At 46.1% G+C, this 27044-nt stretch overlaps 1 protein-coding gene across 3 annotated transcripts in view; it reads right to left on the bottom strand.

Annotated features, from left to right (window-relative positions):
• The window catches only part of LOC118591797 (kremen protein 1), a 259224-nt gene that overhangs the window by 51439 nt on the left and 180741 nt on the right, over nt 1–27044 (bottom strand). For 2 of the 3 annotated variants that reach the window (XM_036200171.1, XM_036200172.1), the window contains exon 9: nt 2031–2193. In XM_036200171.1, the coding sequence (XP_036056064.1) occupies nt 2031–2193 (163 nt within the window). Of the gene's footprint in view, nt 1–2030; nt 2194–22405; nt 22643–27044 lie in introns of those variants that run through there. The other variant, XM_036200173.1, reaches the window with a different exon arrangement.

Below are 27044 nucleotides of genomic sequence, written 5' to 3'. Positions count from 1 at the left end.
CTAAAACACATCTTTAAAAGACGCAATGATGGCAGGGTGGAAAGACAGTGCCAGCACTACTTTGAGGTTTGCCGGGCAGGGCTCAGGGCGGAGCCCAGCAGTAGGATTGTCCAAACGCTGAGGGAAGCTTCTCCTTTGTCTGGCTCAGGTGCTTGAGACAGGATCTTCTGTAGCCCAAGCTGGCCTGAACTCACTATGTAGCCAAGGATGACCTTGGACTCTTGATCTTCTTCCCATGACCTCTCAAGTGCTGAGATTACAGGTATTCGCACAGCCATGCCTGGCTTGTAGCAAACTTTCAATGCTTTTACAATGACAGATGAAAAACCATAGCAACAGCAAACATGGGGAGAGCCAGTCGATGCAAGTTAGGACAGAGGTGAGGTAAAGAGCTGAAGGGAAAGACAAAAAGACACCGACTCCAAGCCTGATGATGTCAAGGCAGTCACAGAGGCCTGGAGTGTTAGCTTGGGCATGTGGAGGGTGGAAGGCAGACAGAGTGGCCCACACAATGCAGAAATATATGTGTTGGCTCAGCTGGGTCAACAGCGTGCTATGGTTAGGATGTTCATGTACCGGAGTCAGTGCGGAACTCGGAGTGGGACTCTGCAATCATTCTTTTGTGTCCTAATGGCGTAAGAGGCAGTCTGTGCACCTGTCCCAAGAATGATTACATTCCACACACTGCTGAACCATGAGTCATGTTATCCCGATATCGGGTGTAAGTAGCTGAAAGGTAGAAACAAGGCCCTTGGAATTTTTGCTCTGGTTTCTAAAAACTTGTAATTCTATTTTTATCTTTCTGTCTATTCCTGTGTGTGTGTGTGTGTGTGTGTGTGTGTGTGTGTGTGTGTGTACAGATATGTATGTGTTTGAATGTGTGTGTTTATATATGTGGTGTGAGGTTGACTTTGGAGGCTTTTTCTATTAATCTCCACACTATTCATTGAGACAGTGTCTCTCACTGAACTCAAGCTAGTCAAAATGGCTAGTCTAGGTAGCCAGCATGCTCCTAGAATTTCATCCCTGCCCTCTGAGCACTAGAATGGCAGGTGGGCTTTCACAACAATCCAACATTTACTTGGGTTCTCAGGATCCCAACTCTAAACCTCCCTTTTACACAGGAAGCACCTTAACCATTGGGCCATCTAGTAATTCTCAACTTGTCTTCAATCTCAGAACCTGATAAAAGCTGTGGCTCACCTCCCAAAGAAAATTGTAAATATACCCCTGAAGACCATGGAGTGAGATCAGAGTGCCCTGCTGGAGCCCAAAGTGGTGAGAGTGGAGTTTCTTGAACCCAGGAGTTCAAGTACAGCTTAGGTAATGTGTCAGAGGGAGGTTTGGGTCCCAGATGGTCTGAACATCTTCAGCACCTTTGGTGCCCATGAAATATGCTCAGTGGTTGGAAGAACCACCTGAGAAAATCCTCCCTAAAAGACAAGAGGGTAACCAGGATACTTCTCTTACAGCCAGTATGAAAGCAAACTAAGTTGGAGGAGAGAGACAGAGAGAAACAGAAAGGAGAGAGAGAGAGAGAAAGAGAGAGAGAGAGAGAGAGAGAGAGAGAGAGAGAGAGAGAGAGAGGAAGAGACTGATTCATTTTTTAGGTATTTTTATTTCCTGTGTAAGCTTCCCTGCATGCAGAAAGAAAAGAGAGAGAGACAGAGGAAGAGACTGATTCGTTTTTAGGTATTTTTATTTCCTGTGTAAGCTTCCCTGCATGTTTGTCTGTGCATCATCTGCAGTGTGTGCAGAGCCAGAAGATGTCAGACCCCCAAGAACTGGGGTTACAGACTATTCTGAGCTGCCATGTGGGTCCTAGGAATCGAACCTGGGTCCTCTGGAAGAACGGCCTGTATTCTTAACTGGTGAGCCATCTCTCCAGCTCTTATTAATTCATTTTTAAAAGAATGATATGGTTCTCTGAGTTGGTCAACAGAAGATGAGAAAGTATTGCCAGTTATGAGAAGGGCTGGATGGAGCTGGAAGAACCAGAGATCATCCTGCAGTACTACAGCCCATCTTACCTGCAATAGTTATGCTCACCCAGACCACCTTCCCCGTTGGGGTACTTCAGCGTGTTGTATGGATGCTGGAATGTCTCGTTCCAGAACAGACATGGCTTCCCGCCTTGCAGTGCTGTCCAGCTCTGTGTTCCCCTATAATCTGCACCATTGGCTGTGAAACACTCTAGAAGAAGGAAAACAGCATACTAATTTTCTGGCAACATTTATAGTTTCCTCCCTCTCTGGTGAATGTTTTATTTGTTTTGTTTGGATCAAGCTAGAAATGGATTGTGTTTTGCTAGATCCTGGGCGGCCGGCTGGGCTGAATGAGTCTGCAAAGAGGTACCCTGCCACGCTGGGCACCATTGGCACAGCTTGTTGGGTCACTGGGGCACTTCCCCTTGAGGTCTACAGGTCCTGGTGAAGACATAAGCATGGAACTGAAGTGTACTGCAGCCCATGAAGTGAGCCAGGAAGCCCCCAATCTAGAATAGCTGCTAATAGCCATGCACATGGAATTCTGTGCACTCGGAGGGGGCCCCTGCTCTCGCCAGCATCTCCGGGTGGTAACTAGAACCAGGTCAGCAGCTGCAACTGAGCGCTCCCCTACAGTCTGAAAGGCTGCTCTGACACTTGGATTTAATAAGGCCATCGGATACAGCAATGCTTTGGAATCCCAATCACACAAATCTGGGAATGACTCACATTCCCTGGTAATGAGGAACAGTCCTCCCTGGGCCGTCTGAGGTGCGACAAAACAGGGCAATGGAGGGCGGGGCAGCACTTCCTCTCACCGCCTCCTGAAATGCTTTCCTAGAAAACGTGTGGAAAATGGTCTCAGGTCCCACGTTATGAAATGACCAATCCTTGCAGGTGCAACCATGCACCTCTAAAATCCATTTCTCAGACTCTGGGGGATGGGAACTGAGGCTGACGGCTTCCTCCTACATATTGTGTGCATTAAACTCACAGAGGTTCATGAGAAAGGCAGAGTACAAAGAGCAAGTTTTTAAATGAGCTTAGTTGAAACTGACAGAAAGAAGCACTTCAAACACTTCTTTAAGATGTATCACTAGAACCCTGACAGTCTGGGGGAGTGATACCAGCATTCTTAGCTTTCCTCCTTCTTTATCCTAGCACACGGTCACCTATCCCTTCTGGTAATAAGGACGTGATGCTGTCTCCCACTGGGAAATGCATGTGCCTGCTCTAGACCCACAGGCATGTGGACAACAGGAACATAGCTCTGACTGCTTAGAAACTGAACCATCTCTTCCAGTCACACCTTCTTCCCCCTAGCTAGGCTCTGTGTTTGTCTGGAATGGCACCATTTATGGATAGATCAAATAATCTGGAATTCTCAGAGATACAGAAAACCACAGCAACTTATCATGCCTGGTGCAACATTAATATGTTAAGTATGAGTACTCGAGTACCATGGGAGCATTAACAAAAAGCTAAAAGGTACCAGAGGACGGTGACTTGGCATAAAATGACATACACACAAGCAAAGGCTCAGCTTTGGCTCACTGTCTTGTACTGTTGCTGATTATCCAGCTCTGTGGATAAGTCACCACCATCCACACCAGTTCTAGCATTCACACCATGTTTAAGTGTGCACTGCATTGTCCGCTCACACTCCTCTCACATAGGAGGCAGCTGGGGCATCCTTGACTATGTCCCAGCTCCAGCAGAAGCTCTCCAGTGGCGTCCCTTCTCTTGTCGTCCCTATGACTTCCTGTAATGTCCTCTCCTCCTCATCTTTAGCACCTCTGCTTGGTCCAACTGGTCACCAGGGGACAGTTTCGGTCTCACTGTTTCCTCCTCAGATCTACAGTCCACTTTCCACACAACTCCAAGGTCCCAGGAGAATGAAGGTTTGCCTTGTGGGTATTTGCAAGGCCTCTCTGCTGTAAGCCCAGTTCTTCCTTAGTCACTCACTGTGGTCAAACCACACTGGGCTGCTTTTAATCCTGGGAACACACTTCCCCATTTCCTGCCCAAATGTTCTTCCCCTTAATATTTCCAGTTGCAAGATAAACATTGCCTCCTCAGAAGCCCCTTCTCATCTCTGCCCCTGTTTGTCTCCTTCCTTCCTCTATCCCACAGTACTCACTATCACTAGGGTCACACTTCATCCAGCCCTAACCAGATTCCACATGCACAGATATCTTCTAGTTGTTATCACTGAGCAATGTGCTCTGACAACTACTCCACAGCATTTAAATCGTGTTGGGTATTCTAAATAATCTAAAGACGACTTAAAGCACAGGAAGGGATGTACAGACGCCGTGCAAAATGAGAATATGAGGATCTACACTGCAGAGTCCTCAGAGGCCTGATCAGTTTGGGAGTCACAAGACTAGATGATTTTTTAATTAATTAATTAATTTAAAGCAGATTGGCATTTTATTTATTTATTTTTGCTTTTTGTTGTTGTTGTTGTTTTTTGAGACAGGGTTTCTCTGTACAGCCCTGGCTGTTCTAGAACTCACTCTGTAGACCAGGCTGGCCTCAAACACAAAGATCCGCCTGCCTCTGCCTCCTGAATATTGGGATTAAAGGTGTGTGCCACCACCGCCAGCTTATTTTTTATTTTTTAAGGCCTAGATGAGTCTGTGAATATCAGGCTAACCTCTGTCAACTGCTATCTGTGCTATATAATCTTATACATCAAAACATAATGTCACAGGGCTGGGTGTGGTGGGTATCCAGAGGCAGAGGCAGATGGGTTTCTGAGAGTTTGAGGCTAGCCCATCTATATAAAGCATTCCAGGTTAGCCAGAGCTACATAGTGAGACTCTGTCTCAAAACAAAAACAAACAAAAAATACACTATGTTGCCTACCTTAAATATAGACAATAAAAAGTACTTTTTTTAAAAAGTAGGGGGCTAGAGAGATGGCTCAGCTGTTGATAGTGTTTGCTGCTCTTCCAGAGGACCTGAGGTCTGCTTCCAGCACCCAAATTAGGCAGTTTATAATGGCCTGTAATTCCAGCTCCAGAAGATCAAATGATCTTTCTGGCCTCTGCAGGCACCAGCACACACACAGCATATGCTTATACACAAATACATACACACAAATAAAAAGAAAACCAAATCTTTAAAAAAAAAAAAAAAAAAAGTGGCAAGGAAGCAGGGGGTGGTGGAATACACCTGTAACCCCAGTACCTGGGGATGGAGGCAGGAGGGTCACGAGTTCTGGGTCATCCTTGGCTACAAAGCCAGTTAAAGTCTGGCCTGGCTACATGAGATCCTGTCTTAAACGAGCAAGCAAGGAACAAAAAAGGCCAATGACTCACAAGCCATCAAAACAGGCTTTCACAGCAATGGCCTTGGCAATACACAGCAACCTGTGGGTCATGTTCCCAAGGACTTTATTTGTACTACAAAAGAACGTGCCGTGAATGGGGCTGAGATGTCATTTAACAGCAAGAATGTGATGGTGATGGCTTTTCTGGTTCAGTTTGTTTTCCTCAGATCTACTCTTTTTAAAGGTTTTTTTTTTGTTTTGTTATTGTTGTTTGTTTGTTTGTTTGTTTTTAAGGCAGGGTCTCTTGTGGCTTAGGCTAGCCCAGAGCTAACTATGTAGCTGATTCTGGCCTTGAACTCCTGTTCCTGCTGCCTCTTGCTACCTCTCAGGCAATAAGGTCATGGGTGTGGTAGTCCATCTCTGGAGGTTCTTGGATCCACTCTAAATAAGCATACTAGATTTTAATGATTTTTTAAAAACCAGACTTGCCTAGTGCATGCCAATAGGAAGGAAAAGACAAGAAAAACAGTGTTATGGACTGAAAGTTATCTGTGCATCCTGACTTCACCAGGGTGTGGATCAGGTAATGGCTTCTCTGTGACATAAGCTTTGTCTAGATAAGCAAAAAGAGGCTAAAACAACAAAGATCACTCGGTGCTTTGTATATTCATATTTTCAGTAAGGAGAATGAATGGAGGCAAGAGGCCTGATGTCTACCCCACCATTCATGAATTCATCCAGTATTTACTCAGTCCATACCGTTGCCCAGAGCTGTGGTGAACAGACTGTGGATTCTTGGCCATATTAACAGGGAACATAGACCATAAATCCACGTCAGGATCAGGCAGTGGTCAGTCTATGGAACAGAAGGGTCAGGCAGGGTCTGGAGAGATGTAGGGACTAACTGGAAAGATTGGGAGGGCACAAGGTGGGCAAGCCCTGGCCAGCAACACAGTGCCCAGAAAGCTGCTGCCCCTCCCTGATGGACAGGATGAGTACACCAAGACAGAGGGTCTTGAGGGTTACACAACTGAGACCCACACTCTAGTGTACATACACAGAGAAAGAGAGAGAGAGAGAGGAGGAGGAAAAGAAGAAATGAAGCAAATTGTTCTCTGATCAAAATCTAGCTGCCAATATAAAACACATCTTCATTTATATATGCCATTTAAATTACATAATTCAATAATTACACTTAAGAAAAAAATATAAATTAATACAAGCATTGCATTTTGTATTTCATGTGCAAGCCAGCCGCAATGGTGTACACATTTAATTTCAGCACTCAGGAAGCACAGGCAGGTAAATCTCTGAGTTTGAGGCCAGCATGGTCTACATAGTGAGTTCCAGGATAGCCAGGGCTACACAGAGTGCTTGCCTGAAAGAAAGAGAGCAAGAAAGCAAGAGAAAGAGAGAGAGACAGAAAGAAAAACAATCCTGTGCAAAACTACAAAGCTCAGCAAGTTCTGGGCCAGAACTATAGACAAAGACAGTCTCAGAAAGCCATAGAAACAAACAAATAAAAACACAGAAAATACATACACTAGAACTATCACAAAGTACTTAATTCATCAGAATGAACACAGAGAAAGAGGAGAGGAGCCCACATACATTCTCTAGGCCTTCTAGGAACAGGTTATTCCTGAGGCCACATTGCATGCATCAAGGGAAGGGGCACTGGGGGGGGGGACGCCACCAATGCTACCATGGCAACCAGAAGTCCACAGCATTACTCAGCATGGGGAAGGAAGTACTTCAGTCCCCAAGGCTCAAGCACCTCAGCCTTCTCTTCCGCTCGTGTGCTTTGTCCCAGGATCCACAGTAACAAGGACAACAGGCCTTGGACAGGAGCCGCCCAAACCGGTGGTCTCAGATAGTCAGCCATATGTAACACAGCCCATGCCTGTGATCCCAGCACTCAGGGTGCTGAGGCAGGAGAACCACCATGAGTTGCCAGCCCAGGTAACATGGTAAGACCCTCTCACAGAAACAAATCCAATGCTTAGGAGGTAGAGGCAAGAGTTCAAGTTTCTCAACTACAGAGCGAGTTCAAGGCTAACCTGGGCTACAGAAGCCCCTTTCTCAAACACCTAACATACTATCTGTCCAAACTGCACATTACTGAGAAAGAATGTTCTTCTCATAGGAAATCTATGGAATTATTGATTTTAGGTTAGAATTAGTAGTTGTCTCTCCATGTGACATAGGTAAGAGTCCGCGTTTCTTTTAATCCACCAAAACTTAAGTCTGTGTTCTGTGTGGGATGACTTGCACCTCCATCGACCATATGTAAGAACAAACTGGCTAGTTTTCGCCTGCTTTGAAACCAACATGGAAGCTGGACATGGTGGCTCACACCTTTAATCCCAGGCCAGCCTGGTTGGCCTCAAACTCGATAGCTAGCCAAGCTAACTACAAACTCCTCCCAAGTGCTGAGATTACAGGCTTTGGCACCACACCTGACCCTTGTGTTTGCAGTCAAAGTCTCCCATTTTAGCCCAGGCTGGCCTCAAACTCAGCAAAGGAAGCCTCTTCGCCTTGGCCTTTCAAGTGCTAGGATTCAAAGTATGAGTCAATTTGTCTGGCTACCAACTCCAGTGTTTAAAACAAGATACCAGAGAACATTTTTTTGTTGAGAGTACCTCTGGACTTTTTTAAACTGAAGTTTTATTATTTATTTTGTGTGTGAATGTACATATGTGTGGTGTATATGTGATGGCCGGAAGACAACCGTCACACTTGGTTCTCTCCTTTCACCATGTGGGTTCCAGGGATTAAAATCAGGTCATCAGGCTTAGTGGAAAGTACCCACAGAACCAATTGTCAGCCTTTCTGTTCTTAAAATACCTATGAAATTTGGAAGATGGATAATTTATAGAACTACAAAGACTCTTATTATTTAGAGGAAAGCATGACAGTATGATGTAATGTTCGTACAACACCTGCTGTTCTCAGGGGTGTTAGCTAAAGTGGGTACTTGAGGGAACATCTTCCAAGCCTGTGTTCCCAGGCAAGCTGCCCTTTGCCTTCAGATATTCTGAAGCACCATGGGATGGTTTAGTTACAAGTGACCTTGTGGTAAAGGGGCATGTGACCTTGGGAAGGTAGTGGTTCTCAACTTTCCTCCATAAAACACCACTGAAGCTACGACAGGACACCCCTTAGCTCTCTCCAGCTGCTCCCCAGAGCACGCTCTGCACTCTCGGGGAGGGACGTTATCAGATCTACAGGAGAGAAGATAGACAGTAAGGGACAGAAAGCCCTCTACACAGCAGCAGATAGTGAGTGCACTGGAGTTAAAGGAAAATGACCCCGAGAGAAGCAGCTGGAACAGCCAGGCTCAAGTCATCTCAGACACTGGCCTTCACTTCTTTGGTCTTTTCTCCTGTGAAACGAGGGGTTTGGGCTCAGACGGTTCTTGTACCCCTTACTTTTAACTCCAAATAGCTACAATTCCCAAGAAACTAGAACTAAGACTCAAAAGTCTGGGGTGAGTTGAATAGGAAAGACTCGCAGCTTAAATTCTCTTCCAGAAGTCTGCAATTCTTCATGCCTCCCTAATGGAGGTAAGAATTCTACAGTCACACAGACAAGCGTGGCACTTGCCTTCTATTAGGCCTTTTCCACGTTGCACTTAAGCTCTCCTTCTACTTAAAGGAAACGACATCTTTAACATATAAATTATCCAAGGGTGGGGACAAACAAACAAAAAAAACGATGGGTTAGACATGCTTGAAATCCCAACACTCAGAAGCAGAGGCAGGAGAATGGCTGTGAATTTGGGGCCACTCTGGACTACATACTGAGTTCCAGGCCCTGCATGGCCATATAGCAAGATCCTGTCTATGGTCAAACAAAAACAAAAGAAAGGAAGAGGAAGGGAAGGGTTAACAGAGGCTTAAGGCTCAATGTATCTTTTTAGATCTGGACAGAATGGGAAAGTCATCCACAGAGGCCACTCAGGAGAAGCCTGCCTACCTTGGGATATATTGTTGCCTTTTTTTTTTTTTTTTTTTTGAGACAGGGTTTCCCTATGAAGATTTGCGCCTTTCCTGGAACTCACTTGGTAGCCCAGGCTGGCCTCGAACTCACAGAGATCCACCTGGCTCTGCCTCCCGAGTGCTCGGATTAAAAGCGTGCACCACCACCTGGCACATTGTTACCTTTTTAAAGGTTTTCCTTCTAATACCTGTACTCAATCTATATTTAAAATCTCTTTGTTTTTGAGATAGGGTCTTGCTCTACAGCTCAGGCTGGGTTTGAACTTGTGGCAATCCTCCTGCCTCACTCTCCTGAATACTGGGATAGGCATGAGCTTCCATACCCCACTAAAACATTTTTTTGCTTTTAGTAAACGCAAACTTTGCTTAAAATAAATAAATAAATAAATAAATAAATAAATAAATAAATAAAAAAAAAACAAAATTTTTACAACAGGGAATTGCGACATTCTTAGGTTCCATAATGGCAGTATATACTGTAATATATATATATATATATTATAGTATATATATGTATGTATATATATATATATATATATATGTATAAGAATCCTTATCATTTAGAGTTCAGGACTGCAACACTTACAGATGAAATGAGATGATATCTGAGATTTGCTGCACAATGCCCTAAGTGTTAAGGGAGGGTGGAGAATGAAATAACAGTAGCCACAGTTGGGAATGGTGACCCTAGACAATAGGTATCTGTGGCTTTCCTAAGCTATTTCTGTGCATTTCTCAATCTCTCGTAATAAAAAGAGGAATCCACTCTAAAAATCATTAGTAGCATACTGCTTTGTAATAAATATGCCTTAGCTTCTTGTTGAGAACCATAAACTCAATCAGCCCAGTTTGCAGCCATCTAAACTCCAGACGATCCTTCACATACTATTTCTTGGATTACACGTTAACTTTGCAAAGTGAATGTAGGACAAGCTATACTTCTGCCCAAAGTAGTGTAAACACATAAATAATCACTATAAGTTTTTAAGCATCAGTAGCTTTTCTATTAAAATATCTTTCAGAGCTTCCTTTTCATTTAAGAAGATAATGTTCTGAAAGACAGTGACAGAGACCTAGAGGTGTGGCTCAGTGGTAGAGCACCTGAGCATATGTGAAACTCTGGTTCAATCTCCAGCACACATGCTTACACATACAATATCACAGTAACAGAAAGAAAAGACCATGCTTCCCAAAGTTATTTTTGCTGAAAATATAGATATATTCTTCTTATGAGACAGGGTGCCATGATGTAGTCCTGGCTGACCTGGGACTTACTATATAGCCTAGGCTATCCTCCAACTCCTGCCTCACCCTCTTGAGTGCTGAGCTTATAGATATGAGATGCAACACTAGCCTAAGAATGTATACTTCTGGAAGGGGAGCTTGAATTATTTTATCTGAATCTCTAATTTAGTCTTTTCTATAGGAGATGAAATATTGAATTATGTAAAAGACCATTCCGTGAGAAACAGTCTATGGTAAGCACAGGGCCAGAGGATTAAATTCAGAAGATGCCATAGATAGGGTCTTATTATTTGTTAAGTGAAAATTTTAAAGTGAAGCTGAGGACTGGAGACAGCTCAGTTGGTAAAGGTGAGTGAAGCTAAGTCTAACAACTTAAGTTTGACACTCGGATCCCACATGATTGTAGGGCAGGACCAACTCTGGCAAGGTGCCATCTAGCCTCCAACACACGCTCTGGAGCAGCTCAGTCTCTCTCTGTCTCACAAATACACACACACACACACACACACACACACACACACACACACACACACTAAAATATACTTTAGGGTTTTTTTTTCTAAAATAAAGCTGGAATAGCAATACACACCTATAATCCCAAGCACTAAGGAGGCAGAGGCAGGAGGATCCACATAAATTTTAAGATGGTCAGGGCTATACAGCCAAAAATAAATGAATGAATGAATAAACAAAGAGTTTTAAAAGGCTAATTGTCAAATGAGAGAAGGTGGCTTGGTGACTTCCTGTCCCATCTGGCTCTCATCTGGAGCATGCTTCCCTCCCACCCGGGCAGCACCCACTGGGAAACACGCTATGGGTGTTGCTGTGAACATATGTTTTTGCCGGAACAGCCACCATGAATATGTAATAGTGCTTGAGGAATTCCTACTTACCATTTAGAGCAGTGGTTCTCAACCTTCCTGATGCTACAACCCTTTAATACAGTTTTTCATGTTGTGGTGATCCCTAACCATAAAATTATTTCATTGCTACTTCATAACTGTAATTTTTCTACTGTTATGAATCATAATATAAAGATATGATATGCGACCCCAAAGGGGTCATATCCCATTGGTTGAGAACCACTGACTTAGGGCATTGTGAATACATATGATCATCTTCCTGATACACAAAAGATAGCTGGGGTTTTGGTTGGTGCTTTTCTTTTTGGTGTTCTGCAGATGGAAGCCTTGAGCCTTACACATACTAAGCACATTCACTGTCAGTTAGCTACATCCTTAGCCCAATCTCTGCACTAAATTAGCAGCGCCGAAGTTCCTAACACACACAGATTAAACAGGCCTTAGTTTAAGAAGAGTAGTTAAGAAGTTACCGCTTAGCAGAGTCCTAAAACATTTCATTAATAACAAAGTTGTCTTTAATCCCAGCACCTGGGAGGCAGAGCCAGGTGGATCTCTGTGAGTTCGAGGCACCAGGAAAGGTGCAAAGATACACAGAGAAACCCTGTCTCAAAAAACCAAAACAACAGTAATAACAACAACAAAGTTCCTTGAGGGACTTTACTGTCAGACCAAGAGAGCATATTCCATCATGTGCTGATGATTTGAACCATTTATTTGCCCATGTAACATGTGAGCACCATGATGTCCTACTACTTGAGGTATTTATCTGTACATACATAGCCTGTCCAATCTTGAAATCAGATTTCACACAAAAACGTTCTTCAAATAAGGAAACAGAAAACATGACATATTTTCATCTTTCTGTATTCAGGTTTCTGATGGACAGAGAGTATTTCAGTTTACTCTTAACAAAACAAAACAAAACAAAACCCTCAAAAAGACAGACAGTGAGCTGCTGCAAGGCTGGGACCTGAAGAGGCAGCACCACACTCCTGTAGGAAAGCACTAGACAGATCACAGGGTCCTGGCACCACACTCCTGTAGGAAAGCACTAGACAGATCACAGGGTCCCGGCACCACACTCCTGTAGGAAGGCACTAGACAGATCACAGGGTCCCGGCACCACACTCCTGTAGGAAAGCACTAGACAGATCACAGGGTCCTGGCACCACACTCCTGTAGGAAAGCACTAGACAGATCACAGGGTCCCCAACACCACACTCCTGTAGGAAGGCACTAGACAGATCACAGGGTCCCCAACACCACACTCCTGTAGGAAGGCACTAAACAGATCACAGGGTCCCCAACACCACACTCCTGTAGGAAGGCACTAGACAGATCACAGGGTCCCCAACACCACACTCCTGTAGGAAGGCACTAGACAGATCACAGGGTCCCCAACACCACACTCCTGTAGGAAGGCACTAGACAGATCACAGGGTCCCCAACACCACACTCCTGTAGGAAAGCACTAGACAGATCACAGGGTCTCCAACACCACACTCCTGTAGGAAGGCACTAGACAGATCACAGGGTCCCGGCACCACAGACACTGACCCACCTCACCTGCTTCAAAGCTCCCAGTCCTGCCATGAGCTCCTCAAGCATTTTACCGTTTTGGTTTGTTTTAGGGATCCAGCTCAGGGCATCCCACTGATTTGTGACTCACTATCCTCCAAGTATGACATGACTGTTACTGTTAACTGCAAGAGACCCTCCCAAGACTGGGCCTGCTGACAGCCCTTCACAGAAGAGCTGCCCATAACTCAAGCCTAGCTGTACTCGGTTTGGGGAACGCAGGAGTGCGTAGGAGGCGGATGGTTAACTGGAGAGGAGGACTCCATGGGTGCAGCTTTGACAGGTGACAACCTTGCCAGAATGAGACTGTTCTACAGTACAGCTGTTTAGGGCCACCTACACTCCTGTACAGAAGCCCAACAAACTCACTGGTTCTCCAGTTGGGCTTAAACTGTTCCTAGTCCCCTGTCGGGAAGACAGACATTTGTTTATGTTTCCCAAGGGTAAGCTAAAACAACACTCACACTAGGCAAGCAGTCAGCCACTGCAGCTCACTTGTGCAACTCCAGCACTGGGGAAGATGAGGCATGAGTTTAAGGCTACTGTAGCTACAGAGTGACTCAAAAACGACCTGGTGAAGTGGTGTCCATCTGTCACTGAAGGAGGTTCAGGACTCAGGATCATCCTCAGCTATGGAGTGAGCTGAAAATTTCCCTCACATGAGCCCCTATCTCAGTACCATCCCCTATCAAAACTAAAAACTGAACAATAATGATTTTCAATACTTCCTCACTTAGCTTCAGTCCCCAGCTCTGGCTACTTCCACGCTTTATTTTTCCTGCTAGGGACCAAACCCAAGCCCTGAACTGCAAAGCACACATTCTACCACTAAACAATCCCAAACAGCCTAACTTTGAATCCTCCACAACTGGCCGGGTGGTTGTGCGTACACCTTTGATCCCACGACTCCGGGAGGCAGAGGCAGGTGAAATCTCTGGGATGGAGGCCAGTCTGGTCTACCAAGTCAGTTCCGGGAAGCCAGGGATACACAGAGAAAACCTGTCTTGAGTAAAAGAAAAAAAAAAAAAAGAAAAAAATGAAAGAAAAAAAAAAGACAGCTTACAGAAAGAGCTGTTTTTGTTTATGTTTGTGAAATGAGGGAAGACAGTAAATGCACAGCTGGGAGAATCTGTTACACAATCAAGTACCTCAGTTTCTTTGTCTGTGGACCAGCCTTCTAGCTACCTCTGAGAAATTCCAGAAAGTTCTGTGTAAATCAAGTACTTAAAAGTCAAATACTTTCTAATAAAAAAAACAAAAACAAAAACAAAAAAACCCTGCCAGACTTTGGGGGTCCAGTGACTGTCATGGAACACTCAGGAGGCTAAGGTAGAAGAATTGTAAACACAAAGCAGGCCTCTGATACACAGTGACACATTATCTCAAAAAACAAATTAAAGTTGAGAATGTAGCTCAATTGGTAAAGTGCTTGTCCAGCATAAATGAAGCTCTGGGTTCTACACCAATTAATAAAACAGGCATGGTGATACATACCTATTAATCCCAGCACTCAGAAATCAGAGGCCGAAGAATTATAGTTCAAGACCAGTTTAGGCTACACAAGATCCTGTCTATGAATGAACAAGCAAATTAATTAATTAATTAATCAAATAGATGATAAAGTCATCCCTGTACCCTTTGGTTTTTTAAGACACTCTTATGTAGCCCAGGCTGGTCTTGAACTTGAACTCACTGAGGATGGTCTTGAACATCTGATCTTCTACCTGCTTCTACCTCAAAAGTGACGGGATTCCAGGCATGTGCCGAAGCAACATGCTTTACTTGGTGCTGGAAATAAACCCAAAACTTTGTGTGTGCTAGGCCAACCCTTTGCCAACTGAGCCATTTTTATATTGAGTTTATTTTTAGCAGGAAACACCTGGTTTACATCTATACCTTGCATCACGATCATGAGCAATACTATTTCCTTTTCTCTTTGCAGGCCTCAGTTAGGACTTCACTCGTGTTAGGCAAGTGATCTGGAACGTTGAGTTAAATCCCAAGTCCCTAACAATCCTATTTTGCCTGTCTAAAGCTCTCAATTGGACTAAAAATAGATTAAATAAACTAATAAAATCCAGCCTCCAGACAAGTTTTATCAGTACTGCCTGTGACCTATTTTTTAATGTCAGATGATCAGAAAGTTCTCCAATAATGAAGTCCTGGAGGGCGTGGTCCTTGTTCCATGGAAGCCAGGCTCTAGGCTTTTCAGCTCCCTTTAGCTGATAGGGGATGGCCAAATAACAGCAGAGTTCCTGAGGAGGCCTTAATTGCCAGGTGGACAAGCTATCTCTGGAGCACATCGCCAAAGCAAACCCTGCAGCAACAGTCACTATATCCTGGGATCTGGCATAGGGACAAACGAGTCCTAGGGAGAGATCTCCACACGCAGCAGACATTTGATAAGTGTTTGTTACATTAATCCCAACACAAAATCCAACTCAAGAGTCATACTTCAGAAATGCTGGACAGGGAGAAGGGTCAGAGCTGAAGGAAGGACTCAGCCCAGCCATGATATACACCAGGGACAGGATGGCAGTGCTGTCATCCCTAGACACCTTGAGCAGTGAGACCAGGACAATGTGGCCACCGGAATAAGCCCAACTGTCCAAGGCTGAAAGTCTCATGCAGTGTTTCATGGATCTTGGAGTAGGATCCCAAGCTCAGCAGATAGAAGCACAACAGTTTCATCTGAATTTCAGATAAATGCTAAGTGGGGACTAGGGATGTATGTAGCTCAGGGGTAGAGCACGTGCCTAGCCTGTGCAAGGTCCTGAATTCTACCCTCAGAACTGAAAAACAAACAAACAAATGCAAATTTTCTCCCTACCCTAACTCAACTACTGAGTAATTTCTTAGAAGTATTCTCAAACATTGAATAAGGCATACGGAAACTAAAAAAATTATTTTGTTTTCACCTGAATTCAAGTTCAGTTGGGCATCCTATATTTAATGTGACAATATTAAGTGGAAGTAGAAAGCCAGGGAATCATAGATGTCCTGACTCTATGCAGGTTTACAGAATGCTATGAACTGAAATGCTGAAGGAAATCAGATGTGGACAATGGAAAATGTGCTTCTTTTTGAGATAGAGTCCATGCAAGCCTGGCTAGCCTCAAACAGAGGCTGACCTTGAACTCCTGAATCCCTGCTTCTACATCTAAAATGCTGGGATTACAGGTGTGTGTGACCACACCTAACATCATGTTGTTCTTCTCCTCGTCTTCTTCTTCTAGGCAGGGATTTGTTATGTGCCTAGTCTAGCTTCAAACTGTTGATTCTCCTGCCTCAGCTTTTCTGAGTGTTGAAATTATAGGTATATATTGTCATTTCTAGCAAGAATCTACGTCTTGGCTAGGTGTGATGGCACATGCCTTTAATCCCAGCACTTAGGAGGCAAAGGCAGGCAGATCTCTGTGCTTTTAAGGCCAGCCTGGTCTACACTGCCAGCTTCAGACAAGTAAAATGATGTTGATGTAAATAGCCTGCTCTTAGGTCACAGTGAGAAGATAAAACAATGACATAGTTCGGACAGGCCTGGATTTCCCCTCAACACTGTCTTTATAGATAGGTAATCCTCTGGTGTGTTTAACAGCACCGGGCTCCAATCTGCTGGATAGGAATAGCATCCACCATGTAACGATTTTTTAAAAATGCCTCCAAGTATTACAAACTATTCCTAGGGAGCAAAAATCTCCTTCTGCTGAAATCACTGAGTTAGAAGAAATGGCCAAATGAAGAGAAAGTGTCACATCCATTAACCAGTGGTCATATAACAAAAGACTGTACTCAAGGGAGACATTCTCAGTTCTGCTGGGGCCCTCCAACCCCTAACAGGGAGGAGAAAGCCTGGTCACTTCAGCTAAGATAATTAGGAATCCTTCAGCTGCCCGGAAGCACTTAGGAAGCCTCTTGGGTGAGCCAAGTCAATGATGTCCTGTAACACCATGCATACATCCCAGCAGGCAGGACAGTGCACCAGCCTTTGGAGAGGCTCTTTTTAAGCTAACTTCTCCTCCAGCTGAACTTCTTCCAGATCTCTTCCTGCCGTTTGGAAACTGAGTGATCCTCAGCTGAAAAGGCCTGTACACTGGAGGTGCAGATGGCAGCGGTTAGGGCCCGCACCAGATGCTGCAGTCTCTAATTTGATTGAAAGGATATAATTAGACAACAGAAACACTTTAATGAAAGAGCAAAACATGGAGGGAGGGAAGGATTGAAGGCCCTTAACTAATGCCAAAACACCCACCAGTAATAGAGGCTTTGAGTCTGGGGCAAGGCGAGGGGAAAGCCCCTGAAAAAGACAGTCCTCACCCTGTTTATTTCCCCATAGACAGAGAAATGGGGATTTTATTATTGTAGATTTCCACTGTATTTTATGTGGGAACAAACTGATTAGAACCAGAAGATTCTTCGGAAGAACTTCAAAGAAAAATAAATATGACTTCTGTGGTCATTATTAAAAATATTTTTACCAGCCCAGTAATTTTCTTTGAAGATGAATTTTTATAGATTGAACAGCAGCAAGTAATTTACATACTATGGTGGGATTGGCTAGCAATCCCTACTATTCTCAAAGAGAGCTGCTTGGCTGCCATGTTGTTATTTGATTTTGGGATACTAAGAAAGCTACTAACACAATAATGTATCTACTTTGAGGATAAAAAGAAACCACGCTGGATCCTCATACAGGCTGATGGCTACCACCATAATGAATCATCTTCAAAAGTTGCCTATGCTGTCTTTACTTTCCTGGCTTTAAAACGCAGAGTGTAAGTATACTGTTCTGGTTCTGACCAACAATCTAACCAAACTGAAAGAAATCCAGCCTTCAAAGTCTGCAGTTACTAATGTGGTGTGACACTCGGGTTTTGGAAGCGGCCACAGCCTCCTCAGCCCACTAGGAACAGGGCCTCGCCCTTGTGGTAAATTGAACAATAAAAGTTTAATGCTTTGGCTCCATGCCAGGGATTAGACACTGGAAGCAGGCCCTAGAGGGGAGAAGCCCCCAGAGGCCCTACTGCAGGAGGCAGTGGGAGAGTCAATTCTGCCTGCAAGATGACCATCTTCAGAGCACCCTCAACTTCATCCTCTTCAAGCTGTAAAGGACAACTAAGGAGGTGCTTACCTAGAAAAGGCTCAGAACTGGAGAAACAGATTTCCTTGGAGGAGAAGTAAAATTTCTGTAGAATGACATTTCTACAATGGCCCCTCTCTTCTCCCCGTTCCGGCTAAATACAGACTTTCTCAAGAGGCTGAGATCTAGGGAAAAGACATCGAATCTTGGGAGGAAGACTGATGACAGGAAAGGGCAAAAAAAAAAAAAAAAAAAAAAAAAAAAAGCTGGACCTCAGTGCCTGCTGCACCTAAAATACTTCTGGGTTTTAGGGCAAGTCAAGGTCAAACTGAACACGGAAGGAATGTGAGTCATCCTTACCTAGAGAGAGATGCATCTGCCAAATGGAGCCAGAGCTCTTCCTTAGAACCTGTGCAGGGTGCTGTGGGACTCTCAATTCCTGATATTTGTCCTTATTCAGGAGGTAAGGCCTCCGACAAAAGCTACACACCCACTTCTGGCCTCTCCCAACGTTCCCATTCGCTGCCCAGCAGTACAAACACAACCAGCTTGCTTGTTTCAATGTTTCCCTTTGCTTTCTTCCAAATCACTTTCATTAAAAAGGAATTGGCGTCCAAAGCACACTGTTGTTTTAACACAACAGCAGAAGTGTGGAAGTAAAACCCAGAACTTAGAAGTGACAGGAGTTTGGTCTCTCCCCTCCCACCCCCTCCCGCCCCCTCCCGGTTGTTTCTCCGGTCTCAGGGCTGGTGCCACCTGCTGCCTGGCTTTCCTTGGCAGAACAGAAGATCTCTCAACAGTTTGTCTCAAGCAACATGTGCCTGCATAGCTGAGTGAAAACAAACTAGGGATCAGCTCTGAGGTATGAATTATTTCCTTAAGCAGTGCACTGAATCACACGGAATTTCCATTTATTAATGATTGAAATTTATATAAACAAGCTTTTCCCAGTTATATCTTTTTAAAAAGCGTAGTAAAATATAAAATTTACCATTTTAGCTAGTATTTCTTCCTTGCTTATGGGGCCTTACTAGACTGCATAGGCAGGCTGCTAGCCTCAAACTACTCTCTTAGCTCAACCTTCCAAATGCCTGGGAGTAGAGCTGCATCATTACTGTGCCTGACTCCTGTTTGTATGTAAAAGTTAATTCACAGTAAATGGTAAGGGGTTCGTCCATTCACCAAAGTCAACCCTCTTTGTTGCTTTTTCCAGATCAGTAAACACTTAAAAGTCAGTTCACATGGACCTAGCATAAGGCTTTAGTACAAGTACAGCCAAATCACGACCCATAAAGTAAGTTACGAATAGTCATGTAAGTTTTTAATTATAAAAAATTCAAAAGGACAATATGACATGTAAAAATGATATAAAGATTCAAATTTTGGAGTTGGGGATTTAGCTCAGTGGTAGAGCACTTGCCTAGCAAGCACAGAGCCCTGGGTTCAGTCCTCAGCTCTAGCAAAAGAAAAAAAAAAGATTCAAATTTCAATGTCCAAAGAGTTTTATTAAAACACAGCAATGCATTCAGGTGTGGTGGCACACACCTTTGCTCTCAGCCCTTGGGAGGTAGAGGCAGGCAGATATCTGTGAGTTCAAGGCCAGCCTGGTCTACACAGTGAGTACCAACAGCCAGAGCTACATAGTGAGACCCTGTTTTGGAAAAAAAGAAAAACAAAAATATCAGTGCCTGTTCATTTTTTCTATGACTACTTTTGCCTACACCGTTGGAGGTGAGTGATTACAACTGTGCCTGTCTATGGCCCTCAAAGTCTAAATCATTTACAGTTTTGCCTTGATCTAAAGCCTCAGGAAGAGTTCCAGGCTCAAAAATTCTAAACTAGGGACCATCAAGATGGCTCAGGAGGTAAAGGTATTTGAATTAAGCCTGGCAATAGGAATTCAATCTCTGGGACCCAAAGGGTAGACAGAGAGGATGGACCCCCAAAAGAGCTCTCATCTCTATATTCAAGACATTATGCCCCCATGTCTATAGCCCCCAATAAGTAACACTTTAAAGTTTTTAGATTCTAAACTAAAGATGGTATATTGCCTACTACCCCAAATTCCCAATTTGGCTATTATGAGACTGTAAGCTTGTCTCAATCATTTTGCTAAACTCTGAGCACATTAACAGCTACACTGAGCACACCGGCTTGTATTGGTTAGTACTGAGCCTAAATTCAATACTTTCTTGCTTTAAGAGTTATAAAAGGAAAGCTGGGCATTGTGGCGCACACCTTTGATCCCAGCACCCGGGAGGCAGAGGCAGGCAGATCTCTGTGAGTTTGAGGCCAGCCTGGGCTACAGAGGGAGTTCTAGGATAGCCAGGACTACACAGAAAACCCTGTCTCACAAAAGCAAAACAACAAAAGATTTATAAAAAGACTACTACCTTAAACATTTAAGTTATTCACCTATGAGCCAAGACAGTCTATACTGTAGAGTATGAAGACCCCGCAGGTACCCCAACTCGGATCGTAATGCACCGCATACTATTGGCTAATAGGACAAATTCCAGATGAGAAGGAAGGGGAGGATGATGAGAGGCTAGAAAAGACTCTACCACTGACCTCTGTCCTCCTTCTCATCAGTTGTGAAAGAGAAAGCATGTCAAAAGAAGAATGGAAGACAGGAGATCATTTGGGGCTGACTACACACTATAATTAGAATAACACAGAAGGGGAATGAGCTAACTGTTTTCATAAAGTCAGCATTCAAAAATGCAAACCACCAGTAATTTAAATATTACAAAGTTGTGCAGAATATAAGTATTGGAATAATTTTTTCCATCCACAAAATTTTAGAGAAAATTACAGTATCACAAAATATGAAATGGTAAGTTTGGCATATTCTCAGTGTACAGCATTTTTTTTTTCTAATTGGAAAGGATTTAACAAACTAGTGGCTAGTCTCTTGACAGGATGTGATGCTGAAAAACCATGTGGTATGTCTCTGAAACTGCTTCTGGAACCAGAGGGGAAATGTCACAAAAGCACTGATGTAGCAGAATGCTGGGAAGCCGGGCTGATGAGTTTGAATTACTTAGCATAAACTGTTTCACAACAGTCATGTATCTGTCCGTGCTCAAGACTCCTAAATAAAAGCACACCAACTTTACCGGAGAGCTGCTGCATCTGACCTAGCAAGGCAAAGGTGCCTCGCAGCTACCACCTCCCAGCAAACACCACAGAACTGGCTCACAATGCTTTTCAGAGTTACATTTCTGTGCCCTTTCCAGGAGGGAAAAACTAGCCTATTTCTACCCGCACCTCTGTCTCCAGAGAGTACATCAAGTCCCGAACACATAGATGACAAAGTGGAGCTAAGGGGTTACTAGGTTACAGTTCTGTTGACACGTCCTGGCTCTAGGAACGTCCCTCTGTCCTTGCTCACATACTACAAACAGTAGAAGTGGGCAAATTATAGAAGTCCCACAGAAGGCAACAATCCCCTAGAAACCACTTCTACTGAGTTTGGAGTGTTGGGAACCCTTCATTCTGCCGTTCTAAAGCCCAGCTTTACCTTTTGCCGGGATTCATCACATACACAGCTTACAGTATTCCCAGGGTAAACTAGCTGTCTAGTCTTTAGTGAACTGGGAAGGAAACACTATAAAAAAGAAGATTTAAATTTTTACTGATGGCCTTTTGTACATGTACACTCTGTGCATGTTGCCTTCAATGTTCACCAACACTCTGCACCGAAGTGAGTTATCATCATACTCCCTTTAACCAAGGTTCCCGGAGCTCAAAGTTTGTCTCAAAAAAATCACACAGAAAATACGTCTCAGCCTTTTCTCTAATCCGAACTGGCAAGGAAACAAAGCAACTCTGAGTTTTCTTTCACCAGCAAAACCCTGTCTTTGCAACAGCATAATCTGCAAGTTAGGGTGGAGACCCCAGCGGCAGGTTCACAGCGTGTGCTCAGCACCCGACAACCCGCAGAGAAACTGAACTGGGCCGGACGACGGGCCGGACGACATCCCCACGCCTGTTCTTCCACTGGGAGGGGATTCTGCGGCAAGGAAGGGCGTGCGGAAACTAAGCAGAGTCCCGGCTTCCATCCTGGCTGAGGGCACCACCTCGGGTGGACGGCGCGCTGGACTGGGCCGGGGGAGCAGGACGCCGGACTCGGCGTAGTGTGCACTCGGGACGGGCGACCTTAGCCGTCACGCACCCCTTCTCTCCCGGGAGCTCAAAGTGAGCTGAGTCCCGGGAAGTTCGAAGCCGGCGCGCGGGACACAGTCCTGGGAACGGGGCAGGCGCGTCCACGCCGCGTTCCGGGACAGGAGCCCAGGCATCGCCTCCTCCGGGGTCCACGCGCGAGGGAAGGAGAGCGGGGCGTAGGGGGGGGGAGGGAGGGCCGGGGTCTCACTCACCGGGGCCGGGGCGGGGGCCGGGCGCGGGCCGGGCCGCCAGAGTGAGCGCAGCGGCGGAGAGCAGCGCGAGGCGGGCGGCGGGCGGCGCCATGGGCCGTCAGTGCGGGACCCCCGGGCGCGGCCCGGGGCAGAGGGGGCAGCTCCGGGAGCCGGGGGCGGCCATGGGAGCAGGACGGAGCTCAGCGTCGCCCCGCCCCGGCCGGCCCGCCCGCCCCGGCCCGCCCTCCTCAGCGCCGCCCCGACCGCCAGCCGCCTGCCAGGCTCCAGAGCGGGGCCGACTGCGCATGCGCGTCCTGACCCGCCGCCTGCCACTCACGCCCCCGAGCCCGCCCCCCGGCCTCCGGCCCCGCCCCCAGGGGCGCTAGGCGAGGCCACTGGAGGTGTGGCGTCTACAGGTGAGGGCGGGACCCGGCGGGACCCGGCCCTGCCTCCGAGTCCCCACGCTGAGGGTTGGCGGGGTTGACACAGGCCGGGTGCCCAGTGACCCTAGCTCCACCCTCACCTGGGTCGTGACCCACGCGCGGGCCCCACCACTGCGGTAGTAACCAGAGCAAACCGTCTTCTCTTGCTAGACTCATGGTCGTGGTTAGCCAAAGCTTGTTTTGGCATCCGCCTGACCCGGTTCGTATCTCACTTGGTCACTCCTAAGATCTTGTACCAGTTCAAAGGAAACGGGGCTTCCTTCTGCTAAGTGGAGTGTCGACACCATCTGTTCCACAAAGCGGTTGTACAAAATGAGATGATGCACGGAAACCACGCACACACAGAAGGAGCTCAGCAAATGTGGAGTTCTTTCTGCTTGTGAAGTCCGGCAGCTAGCAAAGCGACGGCATACTGAGTGAGCCCTGTACAGAATCCTATCACATCCTGTGCCAACTAGGGCAACTTATTGTTCTTTTAAAAATATTTTATTTATAGCCGGGCGGTGGTGGCACCGCCTTTAATCCCAGCACTCGGGAGGCTGAGGCAGGTGGATCTCTGTGAGTTAGAAGCCAGTCTGGTCTACAAAGCGAGTTCCAGGACAGCTAGGACTGTTACACAGAGGGGTAAAATATACATACAGACGTATATATTATTTTCTTCTATGTATGTGTGTATGTGTGAGTGTGCATGTGTGAGGTCAGAGTACCACTTGAGGGAGTCGGTTCTCCTTGTACCACGTGGGTTGTGGGAATCGAACTCAGGTCGTCAGGCTTGGTAGCAATTGCCTTTACCTGCGGAGCCATCATACCAGTTTCATATTTATTATTATTTTTTTTTCATTAGTTTGAGTCAGGGTCTCACTATGCAGTGCTGGCTGGCTTGGAACCACGTAGATTAGGCTGGCCTCAAACTCACCTTTCCGCCTACGACTCCCAAGTGCTGGATTAAAGGTGTGCGTCCCTACACCCGGTTAAATTACTTTTAATTAGCATAAAATAGGTGACACGATACATAGATTGTAATTTGCTCAACCATCAGCAAAATAGGAACAATAAAAGACCTCAAGACTCAAAGAGATACAAGCAACTAAAGTGATCAACTCGAGGCAGCAGGCGCTGGGTCTCTTGCAGACCAGAGATTGGGGCTCCAGAGAGCTGGTGGCTTAAAATCTCCGCCTCGCCAGGCAGGGCCCTCTCCCACGCTGTGTCTCGAATCTCCTTCCTCCTCCTCACACCCCCAGGCAGCGGGGATTTTCCTATTGCTCTCTCCTAAAACGCCACGGTGACGCCCGGCGGGACAGGTCCGGGCCGCGCGCCGGGAGCTTTCAAGTCCTTGGTCTAGGGCTGGGCAAGTGCGGGCCTGCGCCCTGCTGGGCGGCGGGAACATCTGCCCTCGTGTGCCGACTCGCTGCGTCTGGAGCAGGGCTGGGCGGTCCTGGCCCCGCGGGATTCCCTGGCCTGCATGGGGTACACCCACCCTTGTGCCCCTCGCCCTCTTGCTGGGCCTGCGTTCCCCCTGCCTTCCTACACTCACGAGGTAGCTCCTAGAGCTGGGCCCCAAGGGCGGAGCTACCTCCCACGAGGCGTCTGCCTTTCTGTCCCTCTCCACCCACACGACCCGGAGCTGTGGCAAGAAGAATCTTGTTCAATTGTTTGTTTTCCCTGTCGTTCCTGAATTCAAAAACCCTGGGTGCTCCTGAGTGGACGCCCCACCGCCCAGTGGACACACCCTCCACCTGCTAGGGAGAACACAGCTTCTATCTTCCTCCACACATGCCTCTGTTGTATGAGCTTTTTTACTGAGGGCCTAACATGAACCATGAGGATCGGTCATTACCGAGTGGAGAACGCTTCTGCACACAGTTTCAACAAGGAAAGGGCAGTAAGATTATCGCTTAGTTTGTGGTGGCTGTGAAGGGCTGCTAACACTCACTCTAGAGGAAGGAAGTGTCACAGGATCCTAACCTGGGATTCCAACCTCTCTCTCCTGCCCCGGGCATGCAGGAGGTGGAAGGTCAGCTGAAGGCAGCTCTCCACAGGGCTGCTTCTTGGAGGTCGTTACTCAAGGTAGGATAGGACTTTTTGGTGGGATGCCTGTTATTGAGTCACCCGAGCTCCGGTAGTGAAGCCTAATAAATTCATTGGTTCACCAAACGGGGCTTGGGAGGAGTCTTGGTTTTCTGCTGTTGGTGCTAAGTTTAGGGCGAATGGGTGTGTGTTCATGCCTCCTCAGGAAAAGCAACACACCAGCCCTTTTGCTCCTCCAGTGAGACCTGAGGCCTCGGCACTCTTGGCTTTCACCCTCAAAAGCAGAATTACCTTCAAAGACACAGAAAATGAACAGGTAACACTGGTGCAGACTCTAGGTAGAGGCCAGCCTGTCCCTCCCTTCAACAAATAACCAGTAATGGGGTGGGAATACAGCTCAGGAGAGTGTTCACCTAGCGTGCACAAGGACCTGTGTTCAACCCCCAGCACCAAGTAAACAAGGTGGGCGACACACACATGCCTGTCATCTCAGCTTTTAGGAGGTTGAGGCAGGAGAACCAAGAGAATTCAAGGTCATCCTCAGCTATATAAGTACAAGGCCAGCCTGGGCTACCTAACACTGTTTGCAAAACAAAGACCCATCGTAAGAAACAGGAGGCCTGCTGAGGAGACAACCAGGTTTAGGATGTGTGTGTGTCTGAGGGTATTTCAGAGAAACCAACACACGATGCTCTGCGCGTGTTAGGCCTGCACTCCACTGGCTGAGCCACATCTCCAACCCTGACCCTAAATATTTGTTGAAGGGAGGCTGGTTCACATCTGTCCCACTTGGGGCTGGAAATGTGGTACACTGGGAGAGAGAGCACTTGCCTGATGTGAGTGAGTCCTTGGGCTCTGCCCAAACCACCCCAGTAATCCGTGGGGATGCTGGAGGGAAGTTAAGCAGGGCAGAGTACTCTCCAATTTTAAGTTCCCTAAATTTTACTAGACTCTACATCTCCTTTGGGTGTCAGAGGGGAACACAGGAAGGGGTCACACAGGAGATTGAAATCGAGGTTATTTTGGCCAACCCGTGGCATGCAGGCTTCGTGATAATAGCTTTGGACTATTCTGCCCTTCCCATGTAGAGAAAGTTGCCCTTGCGGGACAAGTTTTCATTAGGCTTTGGTACATATAATAAGAATGAGCTCAACTTTTGTATGGCTGCGGAGGAACTGAAAATAGAGGGTCCTAGCTGGGCATGATGGTGCACGCCTTTAATCCCAGCACTCAGGAGGCCAGCCTGGTCTACAAATTGAGTTCCAGGACAGCCAGGGCTACACAGAGAAACCCTAAATACAGGTCCTATGTTCAGACTTACTGAGGTAGAGAGACTGTTGGATGTTCAGTGCAAAGAGTGAGAGCCTGTCTCAGACAAAACAAGAATTTCAAGATGGTAACAGCAGAGCATTAAGAAATGGTTTCAAAGCCAGGTAGTGATGGCACACACCTCTAATCCCAGCACTCAGGAGGCAGAGGGAGGGAGATCTCTGAGTTCAAGGCCAGCCTAGGCAACAGAGCAAGTTCCAGGACAGCCAGAGCTCTGCACAGAAATCCTGTCTCAAACCACCTCTCTCTACAAAAAAAGGATGAGACTTTCCTAAGCACTCTGGATCTTTGTCACTACACAGGCGGCACACCCATGAAAGTGATCCTGTGTGTAATTCAGCCTGTGAGCTCCTGCCCACTGGGCTGCTGTGAGAAAGAAGCATCTCGCTGGTCTTCCCTACCCCCACCTTCTCTCTGAAGCTAAAACTCCAGCACAGGTGATGGAAACATCGTACTAGAAGCTAAAAATATAGCTGAGTGCGTCTAGGTCATAGTGCTTAAGGGCTCAAGGTCTTTTGCTCAGTATGTGGTTTTGGCCTCCAGCAGGGAACAGCCCCAACTGCTCACTTCCATGCTCTGAATGCCTGGGGAGTTTCGGAGCCTTATTTCATGGAAAGAATGAGAACATTCACAGTAGCCCCTTGCCTTCAGGAAGATGCTGATATCTGAGTCTATTTGCCTGCTTACACTTTGCAGTCAGGTCCTTTTCCTCTTCCTGGGAGACCTTCCTAAGCTAGAAGAGTTCAGCTCAGTCTAGCATTTAAACTATTTAGAACAATTTTGCTCAGAAGACTGTCATGTTGCAGATAGGCACAACACAAGGGTGTGTGGTCCCAAACATCTAGAGATTTTATTTGCCA

Source organism: Onychomys torridus, chromosome 10, assembly GCF_903995425.1.
Source record: "Onychomys torridus chromosome 10, mOncTor1.1, whole genome shotgun sequence".
Classification (NCBI taxonomy): domain Eukaryota; kingdom Metazoa; phylum Chordata; class Mammalia; order Rodentia; family Cricetidae; genus Onychomys; species Onychomys torridus.
The sequence above is the reverse complement of the archived record's forward strand: the minus strand, read 5'-3'. Positions and strand labels throughout refer to the sequence as shown.